At 32.1% G+C, this 23,163-nt stretch overlaps 6 protein-coding genes and 1 pseudogene across 7 annotated transcripts in view; all 7 read right to left on the bottom strand.

Moving 5' to 3' along the window:
- LOC125820432 (uncharacterized) overlaps nucleotides 1–23,163 on the bottom strand; it is a 430,223-nt gene that overhangs the window by 16,199 nt on the left and 390,861 nt on the right. The window contains exon 8 of one of the 2 annotated variants that reach the window (XM_049499868.1): nucleotides 16,345–16,354. The exons of the other annotated variant lie outside the window; for it this stretch is intronic. The gene's annotated coding sequence lies outside the window, so the exon portion shown is untranslated. Of the gene's footprint in view, nucleotides 1–16,344; nucleotides 16,355–23,163 lie in introns of those variants that run through there. 2 annotated transcript variants of the gene reach the window in all.
- Nucleotides 1–23,163, bottom strand: part of LOC125820431 (SPX domain-containing membrane protein At4g22990-like) — a 174,150-nt gene that overhangs the window by 68,134 nt on the left and 82,853 nt on the right. The window lies entirely within an intron of this gene.
- Nucleotides 1,616–2,355, bottom strand: LOC125820319 (pathogenesis-related protein R major form-like; annotated as a pseudogene).
- On the bottom strand, nucleotides 6,362–6,805 carry LOC125820318 (uncharacterized). The gene has a single exon (XM_049499757.1). The coding sequence runs from the start codon at nucleotides 6,803–6,805 to the stop codon at nucleotides 6,362–6,364; it is 444 nt and encodes a 147-aa protein (XP_049355714.1).
- LOC125820468 (pathogenesis-related protein R major form) lies at nucleotides 12,571–13,315 on the bottom strand. Its single transcript, XM_049499906.1, has one exon. It carries the CDS (start codon nucleotides 13,313–13,315, stop codon nucleotides 12,632–12,634), a length of 684 nt encoding a protein of 227 aa, XP_049355863.1. The 3' UTR covers nucleotides 12,571–12,631.
- LOC125820467 (thaumatin-like protein) lies at nucleotides 15,410–16,102 on the bottom strand. The gene has a single exon (XM_049499905.1). The coding sequence runs from the start codon at nucleotides 16,100–16,102 to the stop codon at nucleotides 15,410–15,412; it is 693 nt and encodes a 230-aa protein (XP_049355862.1).
- Nucleotides 20,575–21,422, bottom strand: LOC125820469 (pathogenesis-related protein R major form-like). The gene has a single exon (XM_049499907.1). The coding sequence runs from the start codon at nucleotides 21,420–21,422 to the stop codon at nucleotides 20,739–20,741; it is 684 nt and encodes a 227-aa protein (XP_049355864.1). The 3' UTR covers nucleotides 20,575–20,738.

The raw sequence follows: 23,163 nt of genomic DNA, 5'->3' as shown, positions 1-23,163 counted from the left end.
CCCCTCTATGTGGTTCTGATGGAAGTGTGTTTGAGATTAATCTTGATACATACGTGTTATCAGTTCTAATAACAATTTTTTTTGGTAATAGGAAAGTTGAAAATTTCCTAATTCCTCTAACAATAGCTAATAATTCCTTTTCATTAGTGGAATATCTCGTTTCCACTTCATTAAAAGTACCACTTGTGTACCTACAAATTTCATTTAAATCAGTTTGTAATAATGCTCTACAATGATAGTCAGAAGCATCTGTTTGTAATTCCAAATTGTTATTTTCTTCTGGTAATCTAAGTTTTGGTAACTTAAAGCATTCTTCCTTTAATTTTTAATGCACTGAGTGTGTTCTTCAGTCCATCCAAGTCTGTTGGATTTTCTTATTAATTTTTGCAGGATATTTTTCTTTTTTGCTAGATCCGAAATAAATTCTCCTGCATAATTAAGACATCCTAAAAATTGCTGTATTTCCTGTTTCGTTGTCAATTTGTCAGGGAATTCTACAATCTTTTTTGAGATATGAGCTTGTAGTTGTATTCCATTTTTTTAAATAATCATTCCTAAGAATTCTATTTCATTTTTGTTTATTTCTGCCTTTTTTGGCTTAGAATAATTCCATTTTTTTAACATATTTCTGAAAATTCTTTTAAATGTGTTAAATGTTCTTGATATGTGTGAGAACATATTAGGATATCATCTATATAAATGATTAAAAATTCCTTTTCGGAAAATATTTTGTCCATCTTTCTTTGAAAGATTTTGAGGGAGATTTTTAATCCGAAAGGCATGACTAACCATTTGTAGTGTCCAGTAGGCGTACTAAACGCTGTTAATGGGATAGATTCTTCTGCTAATTTTATTTTCCAAAATTGACTTTTACAGTCAAATTTTGAAAAGTAAGTTTTTCCCTTGGCAAGGTTTATAAGATTGTTTTTATTTGGGATAAAATATCTGTCAAATATGCAATTTTTATTTAGCTCTTTTTAGTTTATGACCATTCGAGCTTTTCCTCTTTTTATTTCAGCATGGTTTTTTACCATAAATGGGACTGCTATGAGGGCTTTTATTCATCCTAAAAAGTTTTAGGTTGATTAATTCTCTTAGTTGAGCTCTAAACTCAATTTTATCATCTTCGTTATAGAGCATAGGTTTTACTCTAATTATGATACTGGGGTCTTTGAGTATTAATGTTTCCCTTTCTTGATTTTTTCCCCATTTTTCTAAGGGATTTTCACCATAAGATCTTTGTAGATTTTCCTTAATCTGTTCTAGATTAAGACATTTACAAGAGGTTTTCTTTAGATTTTCTAAATACCTTCTCTTATAATTTCCATTTTCCTTTTTTTTTTATCATAGGCAAATATTTTATTTATAGAAACAATTTTTGTTCCTAAAATTATTTCTACCTTTTTCTTTGACTGTGATAGTCGTTCTTTGACACCTGTAATACCAATACAACATAAAGTCTTTACCTTATTTATTTCATAAAATCAACTGCAGATGAATGCAACAACATTGAACAAGGCAACTCACCAGCTCTCTCCTCTTTTGTCACACTCTATTCTTATTCAGTATAATATATAGTTTTTAGTACTATAGTTTTAATTTTTATTTGTAGCCTTCAAGGGCAGAAAACAACCTTGTAATTTGTTTCAGCAGGGCATGTAAACAAACTTGTTGGATCATTTTGTGGATAATTATAAGCTTCTGGGCATCTTTATTTGAAATTTTTTGACAAATTAGTAGGACCACATGACCCTGGCCCATTTGTACAACAAAATTCGTTCGTCTTGAAAACCGTGCATGGGTTGTTACACCCACCCGGTGCCTTTAACGATGAGAGAAGGCGATATCGAAGAGAATAACTCAAGGGCACTGGCTACTCCATCAACTCAATTTCATTCCATAAGTGAGGATGCTAGTCATCATAGTCTGTTCATAATTCGTTTGGACATTGGTCGTTAATAGATGCATTGCATAGGAGATTACGACACCCACCATTAATTGGGCTGAATTCCATAAGGATGTTGAATCCATCAACTAGAGAAATATCGATAAAGTCCAAGTTATTGGGTTGGTTAAGTGCAAATTCGGCTAAAGTGTTGGTGGACTACCATAACCTTGACATTCTAGCAGCCCATTACAATCTCTAGTCTTGCATTTGCCTCGGCCATTACCATTAAAATTACAATTGGTTCAGCCCCAAATGCGAGCCTGGATTGTTCCTGGGTTCACATTAAGGTTCCAAGTTTGGCCCGAGTCGAGTCGTCTGCCTCCCCAAGAGAGGCAGCGGCCCTGGGTAGGTGCATCGATTGGTAATGTCAAAAGTGTAAGATTAAATACTTTCAGGATCTTGAACATGATAATCTTACATAGAGAATGTTAGAGGCACATACCTGATGCGGAAGACTTCATCACAAAGAGAAGCGGAAACGTTAGTCGTAAATTGGTTTCTACCTCCTTGCCCTAACTTTATGTTACCACAACCGTCAACGATGGAATTAATGTAGAGAATATGTGGTAACCCTAATGGGTGGAGGTAGGACCAATTTATAGAGGTTATGACTTAATCTGGTACGTCCATCAAGTAACCAATGTACGGACGAGATCTATTCCTTATTAAATATTATTTATGGTATTACTTTGATTCCAAGTAAACTTGGGCCATAAGTAAGAAATAATTAATAGTAAATAAATAATAATTCTTACATTCTCCCACTTGGCCCAATGACCATATAGCATTAATATTTAATAAACATTAGTTGCGCGTCTAATATATCTCTTTTATAATGTCCATTATAAATACCACAATATAACAAACTACTAATGCGAGTTATGGCGGTTGTACATAAATTTTAAGCTACATACTTCCTTCCATATACTACTACATTAGCAACTTATCATACTAGGTTCACAAGCTCTAAAACATATAACATTATGGTCCACAATAATGTCTCATAGAGACTTATCTTGTAATATCTCAAGACAATAATGTATACACCATTATGAGAAATAAGAAATTCATTAATGTATATCAGAAACACATAATTTGAGCTCAGAGTGTAAAAACATCATAAATGTATCAATCATAAGTACAACCAAGACCCATTTGAACATGTTCTTTAAATATCTTTAGTTGTAAGCCTTTTGTTAATGGATCTGCAATCATGAGATCAGTTCTAATATTCTCAAGTAACACTCTTTGTTTCTGAACTTCTTCCTCAACAGTAAAGTATTTATGTTTGGCACATTTGGAGTACTTATTGTTCTTGGAGAAGAATACTGCTGCAGCATTATCACAATAAATTTTCAGCGACTTGGTAATTGTGTCGACAACCCCAAGTCTTGAAATGAAGTTCCGCAACCATAATGCATGAATTGTGGCTTCATAACATGCCACAAACTTTCTTTGCAGTTTTTTTTATTAATTCATTCCAGGATTACTTTGATATCTTCCTAGCATTCCGACCGCAAAACTAATATCCGATCTTGTGCAAGTTTGAACATACATCAAACTTCCAACAATAAAAGATGAAGGAATTGATTTCATTTCTTTTCGTTCTACATCACTCTTTGGGCATTGCATTAGATTAAATTTGTCCCATTTTTTTGTATAGAAACTATTCTTAATTGTTCATGCTAAATCTCTCTAGAACTCTTTCGATATAACCTTTTTGAGACAGTCCCAATAATCCTTGTGATCTATCACAAAATATTTCTATCCTTATCACATATGATGTCTCACCCATATCTTTCATTCAAAGTTCATAGAGAGAAAGTCTTTCGTCTCACGCAATATGCCTAGATCATTAGCAGCAAGTAAAATGTCATCAACATACAGGACTAAAAATATTAATTTACTCCCACTAATCTTTTGGTATATGCACCGATCAACGGTAATTTCCTTAAATCCAAAAGATGTTATGGTATCATTAAACTTTATGTACCATTGTCGTGAGGCTTGTTTGAGTCCATATATTGACTTCTTTAATTTACACACCATCTGATCTTTTCCTTTAATTTCGAAACCTTCTGGTTGGTCCATATAAACATCCTCCTCGAGGTCTCCATTAAGAAATGTAGTTTTCACATCCATTTGATGTAACTCTAAATCATAATTAGCTACTAAAGCCAAAACAATTCTTAATGAGTCTTTCTTTGAGACCGGTGAAAAGGTCTCTTTATAATCAATGCCTCCTTTTTGAGTGTATCCCTTGGCAACAAGTTTGGCTTTATATCGTTCAATATTACCATTAGAATCGCGTTTGGTCTTAAAGACCCATCTACATCCGATTCTTTTAGAACTTTATGGTAATTGAACAAGATCCCAGACTTTGTTGTATTCCATGGATTTTAACTCTTCGTTCATGGCATTAATCCATTTATCAGACTCAGTGCTTTCTATAGCCTGTGAAAATGAAACAGGATCTTTTTTAATTCCAATGTCAAAATCTGACTCTTGCAAATAAATCACATAATCATCTGAAATGGCCGATTTTCTTTCTCTTTGAGATTTTCTTAATGACACTGTTTGTGATTCATTTGCATCAAATATTTGTGAGTTAGTTCCTTCTTGAAGTGTTTCACCCAAATATTGTTCAACATTGTTAAAGTGTTTTTCAACAAGAGGAACAACATTTGTTATTGGTGCGGAAGTAGGTACATTTATGGGCAATGAAATATTTACCCTTACCTCATTAATTTCCACACTTTGTCATTCAACACTCCCACTAACTTCACCATTCTCAATGAATTTTGCATTACCGGTTTCAACAATTCTCGAACTATGATTTGGACAGTAAAATCTATACCCTTTAGATTTCTCTGGATAACCAATAAATTAACCACTTACCATTCGAGAATCTAATTTCTTTTCATGTGGATTATAAACTCTAGCTTACGCTTGACAACCCCAAACATGCAGGTGTCTTAAACTAGGCTTCCTTCTCGTCCACAGTTCAAAAAGGGTCTTTGGAACTGCCTTACTAGGAATCCTGTTTAATAAATATATAGCGGTTTTAAGAGCATGCATCCACAATGATTTGGGTAATGAGGAATTACTCATCATACTCCTAACCATATCCATAAGTGTTTGATTACGCCTTTCTGCAACACCATTTTGTTGAGGTGTTCCTGGCATAGTATACTGTGCACATATGCCATGTTCTTCAATAAATTTTGCAAATGGACCTGGACATTGTCCTGATTAGTTATACTTTCCATAATATTCACCACCTCTATCTGACCTAATGATTTTAACCTTTCTATCTAATTGTCTTTCAACCTCATTAACGTACACTTTGAGAGTGTCAGCTGCTTGAAATTTTTCTTTCAACAAATAGATAAATCCATAACGTGAAAAATCATCGATAAAGGTGATAAAATATTTTTCTCCACCAAAAGATGGAACATCAAAAGGTCTACAAATATCAGTATGTATAATTTCAAAAAGTTGAGTGGTCCTTGTGGCTTCTTTCTTGGTATGTTTGGTTTGCTTTCCTTTAATGCAATCCAAACATATATCAAGATCAGCAAAATTCAAATTCAAAAGAATTTCATTCTTTACTAATCTTTTTAATCGTTCTTTGGATACATGACCCAAACATTTATGCCACAAATAAGCAGAACTTTCATTTAGTGAACTACATTTAATTCCAATATTTTGATGAATAGTAAGCAGGGATTCACAAAAATTATTATCGAGTTTCAATCTATATAAACCATCAATAAGAACACCAAAACCATAAACAAATAGTATTCTTATATAAATTGAAACATCCATGTCCAAACTTAAAATCAAATCCAGAAACATCAAGTCTTGAAAGGGAAATCAAATTCCTCGAAACTGAAGGAACATAAAGAGTCTGTTATAGATCAAGGTGATGTCCAGTCTCCAAGATCAATCGGTAAGTCCCTATGCCTTCAATTTGAGCCTTCATACGATTTCCCATAATTACGAAATCCTTATTTGGATTTGTAGTTTGGATCGTAGTGAATCCCTGCAACATAGTGGATACATGAGTAGTTGCACCAGAATCAGGCCACCAATATTATTAGGAACTTTTACTAAATTTGATTCGAAACATACAAAAGCACTAAATGTACCTTTCTTTTCAAACCAAGCTTTACGTTTCAGGCAATCTTTCTGATAGTGTCCTTCCTTTTTACAAAAACGACACACATCAACCTTGAGTTCCTTATGAGCATCCTGTGGACCTTTAGCAGGTGCTTTCTTTTTCTTAAACTTGTTGGCCTTCACTTGAAGTCTTTTACCAGCTCCTTGACCTATGAGGTTAATGGGATGACCTCCTTGTTTCTTAAGTCTTGACTCCTCTTGAGTAAGCATACTGGACAATTCACTAACATCTCACTTATCCTTAATAGTGTTATAGTTAATTTGGAATGGTCCATACTCAAGAGGCAATGAGTTCAGAATGAACTGAACCAATAAGGTGTCATCCACTTTCATCCCCAAGGTCCTAAATCTTGCTGCAATATTAGTCATCTCGATGATATGATTTTGCATACTACGCGACCCATCAAACTTCATGGTCGTGAGTTCAGCCATTAGTGTACCAGCGAGAGACTTATCAGCAGAACGAAAACGTTCTTCCACAAACTTCAGGTATTCCCTGGCACTTTCTGTTTGTGGAATAGTACTCTTAATATTGTTAGCAATAGTTATTCGCATGAACATAAGGCTTAATCTGTTAGAGCGTTCCCATGATTTATGAAAAGACTTCTCATCCTCACTGCTCTTATCAGTAATAGCAGTAGGTTTGTCATTCAGCAGAGCTAAGTCAAGATCCATTACACCTAAGTGGAACTGTACTTGTTCATGCTATTCAGAGAAGTTCAATCCATTGAACATAGTAACAGACGAAGCATGTGAATGAAGAGGAATAACTGCAAAATAGATATACATGCTCACAAATCAGAAAATAATGTGAATTCAGTAAAGCGATAAAAATATATCGTAATTCTCCTTTGGGTAGATACTACGACACATTATCATAATTTAAATGTCAATTTTATCTTTAATAGGTAATTGAATATTTTTTAATCAAACATATATGACATCTTTGGATATACAATATAGGTTTGACTAAAAAGATTAATTTACCTCATAATTTTCACTATTCGTAGAATGATTGATTCACCTTTGGGTAAATTCTTAAGTTCTAGCAATAGTGAAAGCCAATGTATCTATTTATTTTTCAATATATAGGCATTTAATTAACCTTCATAGATAAATGACACTTTTATGAATGCATATTTTTCTTAACAATACTAGTTTGGCCACTTGGTGACTAACAAGCTATATAAATATAAATGCACACATAATATCATAAAATTTTGTGCATGTGAATAATTTTATACATTTTAGTTTGGCCACTTTGGTGACTAACAAACTATAGAAACATAATACATGCATCAAGTGATCATAAACATGATATGTGTAGACGTTAATTTCTCTAGTTTGGCCACTTTGGTGACTAACAAACTATATAAATACAAAGCACAGATAATATCATAAAATTGTGTGCATGTGAATAATTTTATACATTTTAGTTTGGCTACTTTGGTGACTAACAAACTATAGAAACATAATACATGCATCAGGTTGAAAAACCATACTAGTCTCTCTTGAAATATTGAATATGCCAATAAATAATGAATTGTACTAATCCACATATGCCAAGTGATCATAAATATTATATATGTAAAAATTAATTTTTGTAGGCCACTTTAATTTGTTGCACAATTGATTCATTACCACATAAACTAAAAGAATAATAATATTATTTTAATAATAAAATCAATAACTTGTGCAATAAAACAAAATTGTTCATTGTCGTTATTGATAACATCAATTCACTCAATATTAAATGAAGAAAGGCCTTCAAATTAAGTTCATTCATTTTTTCTTATTTTAATAATAAAGACAAACTGATGCGGAAAAGGTTAAAAAACAATTCTCCAAAAAATGCCACATCCATATAACCCTCTTTTCGATTATTTTACTTTATTAATTTAAACAATTAACTATCAAAGTTTCTATGAAACAGTCAAATTAAATTGTTCAAAAGAAAACGACGATTGTTCATAACCATCTTCACATATCGCACGATTTTTTCTTTTTTTTTAATCCCAAACTATGAACCATATATATAATTTCACATATACATATTATGTAAATATTATTCATAAAGATGCAAGATATACGAAGATTATCCGTTCAAACAATCCAGGCTCTGATGCAACATGTAAGATTAAATACTTTCAGGATCTTGAACATGATAATCTTACATAGAGAATGTTAGAGGCACATACCTGATGCGGAAGACATCATCACAAAGAGAAGCGGAAGCGTTAGTCGTAAATTAGTTTCTACCTCCATTCCCTAACTTTATGTTACCACAACCGTCAGCGATGGAATTAATGTAGAGAATATGTGGTAACCCTAATGGGTGGAGGGAGGATCAATTTATAGAGGTTATGACTTAATCTGGTACGTCCATCAAGTAACCAATGTACGGACGAGATCTATTCCTTATTAAATATTATTTATGGTATTACTTTGATTCCAAGTAAACTTGGGCCATAAGTAAGAAATAATTAATAGTAAATAAATAATAATTCTTACAAAAAGTGGCAACATGAATGACATAAATAATATTGACCAAAATAAAGAAAGACAAAAAGGGGGGGAAACTAGAGGAAAGGCATATTTTTTTGTGTGTTAAACTTGAAAGTGTGTTTATTTTGAGAAACTATGTATGGGTTTAATTAAATAGCTGATTTAATGGCCTAGTATGATGAACTTTCATAGATTGTAACTTCTAACAAATTTTGAAATTTCAAACAACACAATTTTCTTGTGGAATTTTGTGTTATAGTCCTTAATTATTTAATGTTGGTCCTTGTGTTATCTAGATAGACTTGGATAAAAATTTCTTTTAGGTGGAAAATAGAATCTATCATGAAGACATAGACCCACATTATGAAAGAGGTAAGAGAGTGTAATCTATTATCGTAGGTTCGAGCCCTGCTTAGTCTTTCACCTCCTTCTCCTCATCTGTTACAAGGTCGTCGAACTACCTGCCACCCTGTAGATCTCAACACTTTGATGCACCAAATTAGTTTCTGAAATTTCAAACAATATAATTTTCTTGTGGAAATTTGTGTTATAGTCCTTAATTTAATGTTGGTCCTTGTGTTATCTAGATAGGCTTAGACAAAAAATTTCTTAAGTGTAAAGTAGAATCTATCAGGAAGACATAGACTCACAGTATGGAAGAGGTAAGAGAGTGTCATTTGTTATTGTAGATTCAAATCCCTACTAAACCTATCACTTCCTTCTCTTCACCTGATAAATGTTGTCGAAGTATTTGACATCTTGCAGATCTCAATACTTGACTGGCCGACGAACCTAACTAACTTCAACCAAGTTTTTGAGAGTTATTTAAAATGTGCAATGTTATACTATCTAGTGATCTTCTCAAATTTGATGAACTATTGATTATTTAACTATTTAATTAATCATTTATTATTATGCTAACTTTGTATAGTTGCTCCACAATTAAAGGTACTATAGGTCTAATAATAATAATCTAAATATAACATACTTCCTACCTAAATGGACTAAAAATATGAATTCTAATTAATTCAAGGTTAAATATTACAAGGATCATAATTAGAATTTACCAATAACTAAGTTATTAAATTTGTAATTATCCCTATTTTTGTCCTTGTTATTGTGATTGCCAAGTACATCTCTCATTTTTCTCTTTCGTATCATATACATTTTGTTTTGTGTTACTAACTTTTATTCGTGCTTTGATCTTGAAAAATCTTGCTTCTTGATGTGTTTAATTAGCCATATATCATATCGAAAAATCCATAAAGCGATCAAAATATCTCAAATATTGCACAAACTCATGGAATATTCATAAAGAGATAAAATTCAAATCATCCTAGTTTGAGAAATACGACACTAACGACCCTCAAATTATGTAGATCAAGTCCAAATCATCCTAAGTCGAGAAATACGCCACAAATGGCCCTCGAATTATGGATAAATATCTTATGAGAGAAGAATCACGGGATTTACAGATTTGTACCCGCAATCTTGATGAATAAAATTATGTTTTTTTTTTTATAAAAAAAATAGCCATATATTATATTAAATTTGTATTATTACTTCATAATTTAACGTATAAATCTAGACCTAACATGTTTATTATTAGTACTACATAAAGGACACCGAAAATACAAATTCTAATTAATTCAAGATCAAATATATATTACAACGATCAAAATTACAGTTTACTAGTAATAATAACTATGAGACCAAAAATACATTATTATTTTTTAATATATATTTTTATCTTTGTTATTGTGACTGCAAAGTCCATTTCATATCTTCCATTTCGTGCCAAATACGCAATTTGTTTGCATTATTAATTTTTGCTCCTACTTCTCTGGACTACTTAATCTGTCGTCAAGCCGTCACTATTCACTAATTGTATTTTATTAGGCATGCTAATTTCATTGACTTGGAAATTATTAACTAAGCAAAGAATTATAAGAAATTTGAGTACTAAAATTTAAGAACTAGGGCAAGAAAAATAGTAACATCTTCATATATATATATATATTCTTACAGCTCAATCAAGAAATTGTGTATTATGAGTAGGGTGTTCATGGTTCGGTTTGAATCAGTTATTGGTTAAAACTAAAATCAAACTAATTTAGTCGATTTTTAAATTTCTAAAACCAAAACCAAATGAAAAAATAACTATTGATTTGGTTGTTGTCGGTTTGGTTCGAAAGTAATAAATTAAATTTGTTGAGAGTACACACATCTCGAAAGACACAGCCACCTAATACATGAACAATCCACAAGAAAATTATTATGTATTCAATTAAGCAATACTAGAGTTATTATTACACGAATAAAGTGATTCCATTAAGAGATAGTGTGACTATCTATGTGACATAGGGTAGGTAAAGATTAAAGTAATAGATTTTGATGGACTTGGTCTTAGAGTTTTAATATCGGGCTAAAATTTAAGTGTTGGGCTTGAGAAAAAGGTAAAATTAAAACTTGAGTTAATTAAAATTTAACAAAATATTTATATTTTATTTATGAATAATATATAAATAATTATAAAATTTATCCATATAATTTCTCAGTTCGGTTTGGTTGTTTTTGCGATTTTTTAGTAAAATCAAAACCAAACCAAATAGTATCAGTTTTCAAAATTTAAAACGAAATCTAACAAAACCATACCAACTATTAGATTTTTAAATTGGTTTGGTTCGGATTACAATTCAGTTTGATTTTCTAACCATAACCATGAACAACCCTAATTACGAGTTCGACCCTCTTCTCCCATGCAAAGATTTACTTAAAGGGCAAAAAGGTACTTATGAATAATAAAATGTTACTCCTATTTACCAAAAAAAAAGATACAATTAAATTTATATACGAGATCTAAAGGATGAAAAGTATAGGAGGCTTCGTTGGTGCGAGGTTTCCATTTTTAGTCCATGTTACCATGTGTCAAATCTTAGACTCGTCTTACTGTAGAGCTCGGTTTTTATCCAATACAAAAATAACACCTTATATTCTTTGATTTTCAATAATAATGAAGTACTTCTCAATGAATTTTTAGCTCAATAGATAGTAATAATGATGTAAACCAAACTTACATAGAGATTTCAAACATCCTAATTTAGAAGCAGCAATTAAAGAAAATATGTTTCATTCATTTATAAATTTATGGACAAAATTTCATTGGGATGTTGAAACCATCAACTAGAGATATGTCGAAGAAATCTTTATTGTTGAATTGGTTTAAAACGTATTCAACCAAAGTGTTTGGGGGTGTACCTTAATCTTGACATTCGAGTAGATATTTTTAAGAACGAATAGTCAATAGAGTTTACTCATTGGTCAATTAAAATGGTGCTTAACTTTGTAATAGAGAGGAGAGGAAGACTTTGACTTCATTACTGGGAATTTATAGTAACCTAAAGACGCGTGCTAGGTAGAAAATAGACATAATACATGGTGTGATTAGTATATGCCACTTAGTTTGCGTGTGTCAATTTGTACACATTTAAAAATTTGAATGTTAGCTAAGACTAAGTTAAATTATACATTTTTATATTATGCCTAAACAATACTTATAATAACTACACTCTCCGTCCACTTTTATTTGTTCACTATACTTAGATTGTCATCTTTTATTACTTGTCCAGATTAGAAAACTTAGCCAATACTTGTAATAACTATCGCCCTCCCTCGAGTCTTTATCTCTTACTAGATAGTTACTCCCTCTGTGCACTTTTACTTATTCGATATTGGCATGACATTATCTTTAAGAAATAATAGAGTGTGTAACTATTGAATTTGATCGAATCTTAGCTCCGCCATAAAGCTTAATTCTGTTAACAATTTAACATATATATATATATATCTTTTTTATTTCATAAAATCAACTGCAGATGAATGCAACAACTTGAACAAGACAACGTCTCACCAACTCTCTCCTTTTTGTCACTCTCTTTTTATTCAATATATATAATATGTAGTTCTTAGTACTATATAGTTCTAATTTTGTAGCCTTCAAGGGCAAAAGACAACCTTGTAATTTGTTCCAGCAGGACATGTAAACAAACTTGTTGGATCATCTTGTGGATAACTATAAGCATCTGGACATCTTTGTTTGAAAAATCTCGAAAAATCAGTAGGACCACATGACCCTTGCCCATTTGTACAACAAAATTCATTCGTCTTGAAAACTGTGCACGGGTTGTTACACCCGCCGGGTGCCCGTAATTCGTTTGGACATTGATCATTAATAGGTGCGTTGCATAAGAGATTACGGCACCCACCATTGATTGGGCTGAATTCCATAGGAATGTTGAATCCATCGACTAGAGAAATATCGACAAAATCCAAGTTATTGGGCTGATTTAGAGCAAATTCGGCTAAAGTGTTGGGTGGACTACCATAACCTTGACATTCTAACATCCCATTACAATCTCCCGTCTCGCATTTGCCTCGGCCACTACCATCAAAGTTACAATTGGTTCGGCCCCAAATGCGAGCCTGGATTGTTCCTGGGTTCACATTAAGGTTCCAAGTTTGGCCCGAGTCGAGTCGTCTGCCTCCCCCAGGAGATGCAGCGGCCCAGACCGGGTAGGTGCACCGATTGGTAATGTCAAAAGTGGCAGCATGAGTGACATACAAATAGTATTGACCAAAATAAAGGAAGACAAAAAGGGGGAAAAACTTGAGGAAATGCATTTTTTGTGTGTGTTAAACTTGAGAATGTGTTTATTTTGAGACACAATCTACGGGTTTAAATAGATAATTTAATGGCCTAGTATGATGAACTTTCATAGATTCTAACTTCTAAGAACCTTTGAAATTTCAAACAACACAATTTTCTTGTGGAAATTTGTGTAATAGTCCTTGATTTATTAAAATTTTAATGTTGGTCCTTGTGTTATCTAGATAGAGGCTTGGATAGAAATTTCTTTTAGGTGGAAAATAGAATTTATCATGAAGACATAGACTCACTATGTGAAAGAGGTAAGAGAGTGTCATCTGCGTAGACACGTTTCTTCACCTGATATAAGACAGTCGAAGTATCCGATATTCTGCAGATCTCAATACTTGAATGACTTGACTAGCTTCAATCGAATTTTCAGAAGTTAATTAAAATGTGTAATGTCGTACCATGTGCTAGTGAATCTTCATAATTTTGACAAATTATTGATTATTAAACATGTATTATGCTAACTTTGTATTGTTGCTCCGATCCGCAATTAAAGATACTACAGGTCTAATAATAATAATCTAAATATAACATACTTTCTACGTAATGGTCTGAAAATACAATTTCTAATTAATTCAAAATTAAATATAATAAGGATCAGAACTAGAATTTACCAATAACTGAGGTATAAAATTCTGATTATCCCTATTTTTGTCCTTGTTATTGTGATTGCAAAGTACATCTCTTGTTTATTTCGGATCATACACGGTTTGCGTGAATAACTTTTATTTGTACTTCTTTTGAAACATCTGTTTGTTTGCATGACTAACTTTTATTTGTGCTTCTATTGAATCATCTTGCTTCTTGACGTGTTTAATTAGTTATGTATTATATTAAATTTGTATTGTTACTTTGTAATCTGAAGTAATATAAGTCTAGTGTTAATATAAACCTTATATATATATATATATATATATATATATATATATATAAAAGCAAAAATACAATTTTTATTGTGATTGCAAAGTCCATCTCTATCGTGCACTTCGTGCCAAATAGGCAATTGTTTTGCGTTGCTAATTTTTATTTGGCCTCCTAATTTCATTGACTTGGAAATTCTTCACTAAGCAAAGAATAAGAAATTTGAGTACTAAAATGTAAGAATTAGGGGAAAAATAGGAACATCTTCATATTTTTAGGGCCCATTTAGTCAGGTGAAATGAAATCATATAAGATAAAGTTGATGTTTTGTTTGGACATACAATATAGATTTTTAAGTTATATTATTTTTTGTTTGCTTATAAACGTAAAAATCTCATAAATTGTGAAAACTATTGATATTATCCAAATTATTTATACAATCTTACCAAATAAGCAAAACTTCATTAAAAAAATATATGATACACTATCACATAGCTATTTTTTTAAAAATACAACATTTATTGATGGAACTTTAGTCCAATAAAAAGATTGAATCGAACATGAGTTGTATTGTACTATTCTTTACATTGAGCCGTTTGTTAATCAATATGATTAGTAAATATATCATTATGTTCATATTCCGTAAATATTTTGTCATGCATTTGCTATTCTCGCAAAAAAAAATTACATAGATATAAAATGGTGAGTATTTTTTATAAAAACATAAACTTGTGGGCAATTTCTATATTTAAATAGCGATAATGATGTAAACCATACTTGCATAGAAATTTCAAACGTATTAAAAGAAGCAACAATTAATGAAAAAAATATGTCATAGAAATTTCAAACGTCTTAAAGAAGCAACAATTAAAGAAGAAAATATGTTTCAACCATTTAATTTAGGCATAATACATAAATATGTTCTTAACTTGACCTCATTTTATATTTACACTCTTCAATTTTGGGTGTGCACAATCAAACACTTTAACTTGTATAAAGTTGAACAATTAGACACATGAGTCTTATGTGACATAATACACATAACACACCACGTAGGATCGATGAAAATTGCCTTAGTTTGTAGGATGCCACATAGGACGTGTGTGCACTTAAAGTGTCTATCGTCTGCACACACCCAAAGTTGAAGGACATAAATATGAGTTGAAGTTGAGTTAAAGAACATATTTATGTATTATGCGTTACGGACAAAAGACAACTCTATAGGTAGTTCCACTAGGACAAGTAAAGAGACTGCTTAAATCATCTGTAGGATAACTAAAAGAAGTTGAACATCTATCCTTAAAGAACCTCGAATAGTTGGTCGGACCACAATTTCCAGACGTGAAACAATATTCGTCCGTCTTGAAAACCGTACAAGGATTGTTGCATCCTCCAGGAGTCCTTAATTCATTTGGACATTGTCCTATGATGTCCGCGGTGCATCTGATCCTAGTAGAGCACTCATCCGTGTACACATGACTAAATTCCATTGGGACGTTGAAACCCTCAACAAGAGATATGTCGAAGAAATCATTATTGTTGTATTGGTTTAAAGCGTATTCAGCCAAAGTGTTTGGGGGTGTACTACTAAAAGTTTGACATTCGAGTAGTCCATTGCAATCCCCCGTTTGACATTGATTGTGCCCTAATGAGTCAAAATTACAATTGGTTCGACCCCAAATACGACCCTTTTTAGTTGAGCTCGTGGTCATGTCTGGCTCGATTTTCCATGTATCACCATACTCGAGTCGTCGTCCCCCACCGGGGACGGCTGCTGCCCATACCGTGAAGGGACAATTATTTTGTATGTCGATTATTACATTTGCTTGTATTGAGATATGATCACACGTTATAATATAGAGGGATATGAAGAGGGATTTGATGAAGCTCATAGTTGCTTTAAGAATAAATGTGATAATAATAACAATGAATTTGTAATTAAGGCTAGCTAAGGACAATTAGTCAATAGATCAGTTAAATTATTGGTGACACAAGAAAGAGAGGGGAGACTTTAATTTTGACTTTATTACAATGAAATTATAAATATCTAATGATGCGTAATATATAGAAAATATTCTATATGTTCACTTTACTTGTTTATTATTTGAAATATGGATTTTCTCGGTTAACATATCAAGAATACTCTCATTATATTGGTCACCGGATATTACTTCGTAGGACATTCGCTAGAAAAAAATACTAGTCACCGAATTGTTTGTCCGAAAAATTGTAAGTGTGTTGTTGCTCCCCAATATACACACAAGTGTACGTAGTCGCGCAAGTAATATAGATTCTTAAAGAAACGAGTTATCGTTCCCAAGGGACTTATGATCAACTTATATTCACTTAATTTTACAACTAAAATTAGAAAGTAACCTTTTCAGGAGTTGATGATTTATTGTTTATCTACTAATAATTATGCACTAATTAAACGTAACTAATTGTGAACAACTTTGATATAATGTTTCAAGCAAGTTAAAAGCAATTCCAGGGCTGCAACATATACTAAAATATCATGTATCCTATTATTGGCTTAAAATTAATTTCAGTTGTCAAGTTACTGGATTATAGGATTGATAGTATGATCCGGGTTATACACCTCTCGTCGCCTACCCTAGTTAGCTATCTAACTACATCGTTGAGCGGGGATAGATAGACTAATTGGCGAGCATTAAGATTTCATCCTATTTCATAACCAAGCAAGGTGTTCGTCTGGGCATCACTCCTGAACACTAATCACCTCAATCTAATGGGTGGACCGAGCTCTCTATATTCTCTGGTCTATCTAATCTCTCCTCTCTCGATTTTAAGATTAGACACTAAATTTATCTTATGGTGCGCAAGCATAAAGTACTAAAACAAGAATATAGAAGTAACTTGTAATGACAATCGAAAAATTAATTCAACAACCTTAAATAGTCAACAATCAATTCGTAGCTACAGCCCAGAACTAGGGCGTTTAGCCACTCATGCTATTAGAAAACAAGAAATTACAATAGTTCATGCAAATTTCGTAAAATAGAAGAGTTAAAGGATTAAAACCTATTACAAACTTGAATTCTTGCTCTTGCACACTAAATCAAAAGTTGAACACGATTATGGAGCCCTAAGGATCTATTTATAATAGTAGAAAAGTTGGGAACAAATACTAGTCAAATTAGGAATCCTACTTAATGTTTAAAACTTGGAAAAGTCGGCAAAAGATGGGCGTGTCGCGCCTCTCACTTGACTCTGACATCCCCTCCTTGGCGCATCGCGCCTCTCAACGCACCTGAGGAGGGTCTTTGAAGTACCACCAGTGGCGCGCCGCGCCAACCAGTGCGCCAACCACTGGTGGTTTTTGCCTTGGCCATTTTCTTGCACATCTTTGCTCCTTCTTTCTTCACTCCAACTCCAATTCCTTCAAGTGCTCCTGAAACAACTAATCATGTGTGTTAGTGCACAATTATCATAAGTTATACCAAAAATCAAGTTAACAACTAAAGATCATTCCTCAATTTAATCAATTCATGGGTCAATATAGACAACTTAGGCATATAAATATGCCTAAGATCACCACCCCACACTTAGACTTTTGTTTGTCCTCAAACAATCTCTAGACTATCAACTCTTTTACACAACCCTTGGACTTACCACCTTAAACTCAACCAAACATTTTTAATCATGATTTTGTAGTTCACAATGGAACATTTATACCAAGTTACAACACATGCTCAAAGAATGACCCTTTTTATTATTTTTCCGAGCTAACGCAAGCCCATACAAACTCATTAATTAGATAATCTTACACATGCAATGAACGCCCTCACTTGTTCTTGTTTAGTAAAGCCTTTCACTCAAACCACTTGCAATATCAACAAGGCCTATTTTTCAAACATCAACTCTCCCTCACAAAAGAAATTCCTACTTTTCTCAACACACCATAAGCTTGCCAATACTGTATTATTACTTTCGCACATATTTCTTAAGGAATCAAGAGGACTTTCATTAGGTTGTAATGTCAGCTTAAGGTAAGGGAGGGAATATTTAGGAATCATCTTAGTGGCTACACCTCCCTAATGCACATATCATTATTTTGCCGACAATTTTCTTTATAGCTCTTCTTTCCTCCTAGTGCACACTTCATGACTATTTACCCTTTTTGTTGCTCCATCTTTGCCCTTTATTTCTTTTTCACCATGTTTATTTTTTAAATTTTTTTTCTTCATGCCTTTGCACTAGCCACCCAAACTCTAGATTTTTAACATCCAAGTAAGGTACACATTATCCTTGATAGGATCAGGGCCAATGTTTCGAGCATAATTCTAAATCAGCCACCCTCAATTTTAGTTGAGGTGCACATTGTCGCTAAGGACCAGGGCCAAAATAGAATTTCCTTTTTCACACAATGTAGCAATTCACCCTTTAGCTATATCAACCAACATTTTCCAACCCTTTTTCTCAACATAGTGCATTAAGGATTTTTCATAGGATCGAAAGACTTAGTATCAAACAACGGGTTTCGGCTTATCATGTGGTTTATCAATAAACAAGGCTAAACGCTTAATGGGGCTTCACTAGGGATGATTTCAATGGTAGGCATACAAGTAGAGTTAAGAATTGGCAATTTCAAAGAAGCGCCTCAATCACATTCCTTAAGTCATATACGCTACTAATTAATTCAACACACACAAGGGAAGTTCTAGATATCAAGTTAAGCAAAAACAAATCAATTCTCACCACACATGGCATTATGACACACATAAGGATATATCAACCAACATGCTTCTAGAACTTGTATTACGGTATCATTACACAATTAAGCTCATTTATTTCTACTTTGAGTCAAAACTAAGAACTATGCTTGTTACAAGTTTAACACTCTATTTCACTTTTCCACTTGTGACTACCCATGACGTTTGGCTGACTTTTTCGGACATAGTTTCCAAAGGCCAAGGTTGGTTTCTCAATCCTACTCTTCTATGTGACTAATTGTCAACTTAGAATTATTAAGTTGTTTTAATTACTTCTTATTTTTTAGATTTCGGATCCTACTAAAGTGAGCTTACCTAAATTCCACTTTTAAGGTTTATTTGGCTAAAAAGGAAGTGTTAAAAGTAGATAACTAATTTAACCCAAAAGGAATCATTGATTTGCTTATATCAACTTACAAAAAGTTGGATATATCTCATTAAAATGATGATTTTGGTGCAAGAAATTATCATTTTACCCTATAATGTTCAAAAACTCAAGACAGGGCAAACTTAGAATTTTTGAAAAAAGTAAACCTAATTCTTTTTTTTTTTACGTACGAGAAGTGATAAGTTATAAGAAATATAATATATGAATTAATGAATCATTTAAACTTCGATCGAATTATACAAATCTTAGTCTCGTGATGAATGGAGCTTGATTAAGCTATGGGAAAAAAATTTGAAATCATTTAATATATATGGAACTTAAATGTCAAATAAATCGTGAATGAAGTTTGAAATTACATAAGGAACACGCAAAATTAAATTTATGATTAGTCAATAATCAACTCAAGCTTAAACGGGTTGAACATGTCATGCTATCATAGACTGATTTTATCACCTCTAATCACATGAATCTAAGGTTTGAGCCGTGTGTCTTTGGACCTGAACCCTTTGCTCGGAGTAGTGAAAAGTTTACAAATTACACATGTCGTCCTTCTCTCACAATTCACAATATTTATTGAAAATAATAAATAGAATTATTCAATAACCATGGTATGAACATAGCTGGACCATGCACTTGTTCAGAACTGTAGGGTCCTTACTCGTTTGATAGTAGATTTGGAGGTAAGTTATGCATATATTAAATTTTGTATAAGTTATATCATGTTAGATAATTGATTCAAGATAAATTATTTATGTATAAAATTAATATGATTTTTCCCACGTAGCTAATATTATATAAGTTAGGAGAGAATCAATTATATAAGAAAAAGTAACACAAGATATAATCTCAAATGCAAGATCCATTTTCTATTAAATCACAATTGATCAAGTCAATGTTACCTGTTTTAAAAATTATTTTTATTATTATTATTATTATTATTATTTATTTCAATACTTAATAGTGATTGGAAATTCTCTTATACAAAGTAACAAAACAACCATTTCATCCCTTTTCATTAACTTCAATAGACAAGCCCAGAAGTCTGAATTTTAGTATTTTCAAATTACTGAATTATAAATAAATAATATTTATATATTAAATTGAGACAAATACAAGATTTTGCCAAAATTATTATTGAGTTCGATCGAATTCATATATAATCTATACTCTAGCTCCGACCCTACTTGATGAAGCTTAATTCTATTAATAATTCAACACACACACACACATATATATATATATATATATATATATACCTTCTTTATTTCATAAAATCAATTGCAGATGAATACAACAACATTGAACAAGGCAACTCACCATGGCTCTATCCTCTTTTGTCGCACTCTATTTTTATTCAATATAATATATAGTTTTTAGTACTATAGTTTTAATTTTAATTTGTAGCCTTCAAGGGCAGAAGACAACCTTGTAATTTGTACCAGCAGGACATGTAAACAAACTTGTTGGATCATCTTGTGGATAACTATAAGCATCTGGGCATCTTTGTTTGAAAAATCTCGAAAAATCAGTTGGACCACATGACCCTTGCCCATTTGTACAACAAAATTCATTCGTCTTGAAAACCGTGCACGGGTTGTTACACCCACCCGGTGTCCGTAATTCGTTTGGACATTGGTCGTTAATAGGTGCGTTGCATAAGAGATTACGACACCCACCGTTGATTGGGCTGAATTCCATAGGAATGTTGAATCCATCGACTAGAGAAATATCGACAAAATCCAAGTTATTGGGCTGATTTAGAGCAAATTCGGCTAAAGTGTTGGGTGGACTACCATAACCTTGACATTCTAACATCCCATTACAATCTCCCGTCTCGCATTTGCCTCGGCCACTACCATCAAAGTTACAATTGGTTCGTCCCCAAATGCGAGCCTGGATTGTTCCTGGGTTCACATTAAGGTTCCAAGTTTGGCCCGAGTCGAGTCTTCTGCCTCCCCCAGGAGAGGCAGCGGCCCAGACCGGGTAGGTGCACCGATTGGTAATGTCAAAAGTGGCAGCATGAGCGGCATATAAATAGTATTGACCAAAATAAAGGAAGACAAAAAGGGGGGAAAACTTGAGGAAATGCATTTTTTTTTTGTGTGTTAAACTTGAGAATGTGTTTATTTTGAGACACAATCTACGGGTTTAAATAGCTAATTTAATGGCCTAGTATGATGAACTTTCATAGATTCTAACTTCTAAGAAACTTTGAAATTTCAAACAACACAATTTTCTTGTGGAAATTCGTGTAATAGTCCTTGATTTATTGAAATTTTAATGTTGGTCCTTGTGTTATCTAGATAGGCTTAGATAGAAATTTCTTTTAGGTGGAAAATAGAATTTATCATGAAGACATAGACTCACTATGTGAAAGAGGTAAGAGAGTGTCATTTGCAATTGTAGGCACGTCTCTCCACCTGATATAAGACAGTCGAAGTATCCGACATTCTGCAGATCTCAATATTTGACTGACTTAGCTAGCTTCAATCGAGTTTTCAGAAGTTAATTAAAATGTGCAATGTTGTACCATGTGCTAGTGAATCTTCATAATTTTGACAAATTATTGATTATTAAACTATTTTATTATTCATGTATTATGCTAACTTTGTATTGTTGTTCCGATCCGCAAGTAAAGATACTATAGGTCTAATAATAATAATCTAAATATAACATACTTTCTACGTAATGGACTGAAAATACAATTTCTAATTAATTTAAAATTAAATATAATAAGGATCAGAATTAGAATTTACCAATAACTGAGGTATAAAATTCTGATTATCCCTAGTTTTGTCCTTGTTATTGTGATTGCAAAGTACATCTCTTGTTTATTTCGTATCATACACACGGTTTGCGTGAATAACTTTTATTTGTACTTCTTTTGAAACATCTGTTTGTTTGCATGACTAACTTTTATTTGTGCTTCTATTGAATCATCTTGCTTCTTGAGGTGTTGAATTAGTTATGTATTATATTAAATTTGTATTGTTACTGTAATCTGAAGTAATATAAGTTTTAGTATTAATATAAACCTTATGTATATCTATAATATATATAAAAGCAAAAATACAATTTTTATTGTGATTGCAAAGTCCATCTCTATCGTGCATTTCGTGCCAAATAGGCAATTGTTTTGCGTTGCTAATTTTTATTAGGCCTCCTAATTTCATTGACTTGGAAATTCTTCACTAAGCAAATAATAAGAAATTTGAGTACTAAAATGTAAGAATTAGGGGGAAAATAGGAACATCTTCATATTTTTAGGGCCCATTTAGTCAGGTGAAATGAAATCATATAAGATAAAATTGATGTTTTATTTGGACATACAATATAGATTTTTAAGTTATATTTTTTATATAAATTTTAAGAATCACATAGTTTTAATATGAAATTACAATCTATTCCTATTTAGTTTGTAATTACATTAATTTCTGAAAAAGTAAAACAAATCGGATACATAATATGTAGCTCGGATACATTACTAGCTCGTATACATTATAAAATAAACGGATACATAATATGTAGCTCGGATACATTATAAAATAATTTAGAATTAGGAGAGAAATAAGGGATTTTAGAGTTTTTTTAGAAATAGCAGGGAATATTAGAAATAAGGAAAACATAGGAGGTGTATTTCAATAATTTTTCCTATTTTGTATGGTTATAAACGTAAAAAACTCATAAATTGTGAAAACTATTGAAATTATCCAAATTATTTATACAATCTTACCAAATAAGCAAAATTTCATTAAAAAAATATATGATACACTATCACAAAGCTATTCTAAAAAAAAAATACAACATTTATTGATGGAAATTTAGTCCAATA

This window comes from Solanum verrucosum, unplaced genomic scaffold (genome assembly GCF_900185275.1).
Source record: "Solanum verrucosum unplaced genomic scaffold, falcon-dt-bn FXZP01000229.1, whole genome shotgun sequence".
NCBI lineage: Eukaryota > Viridiplantae > Streptophyta > Magnoliopsida > Solanales > Solanaceae > Solanum > Solanum verrucosum.
The sequence above is the reverse complement of the archived record's forward strand: the minus strand, read 5'-3'. Positions and strand labels throughout refer to the sequence as shown.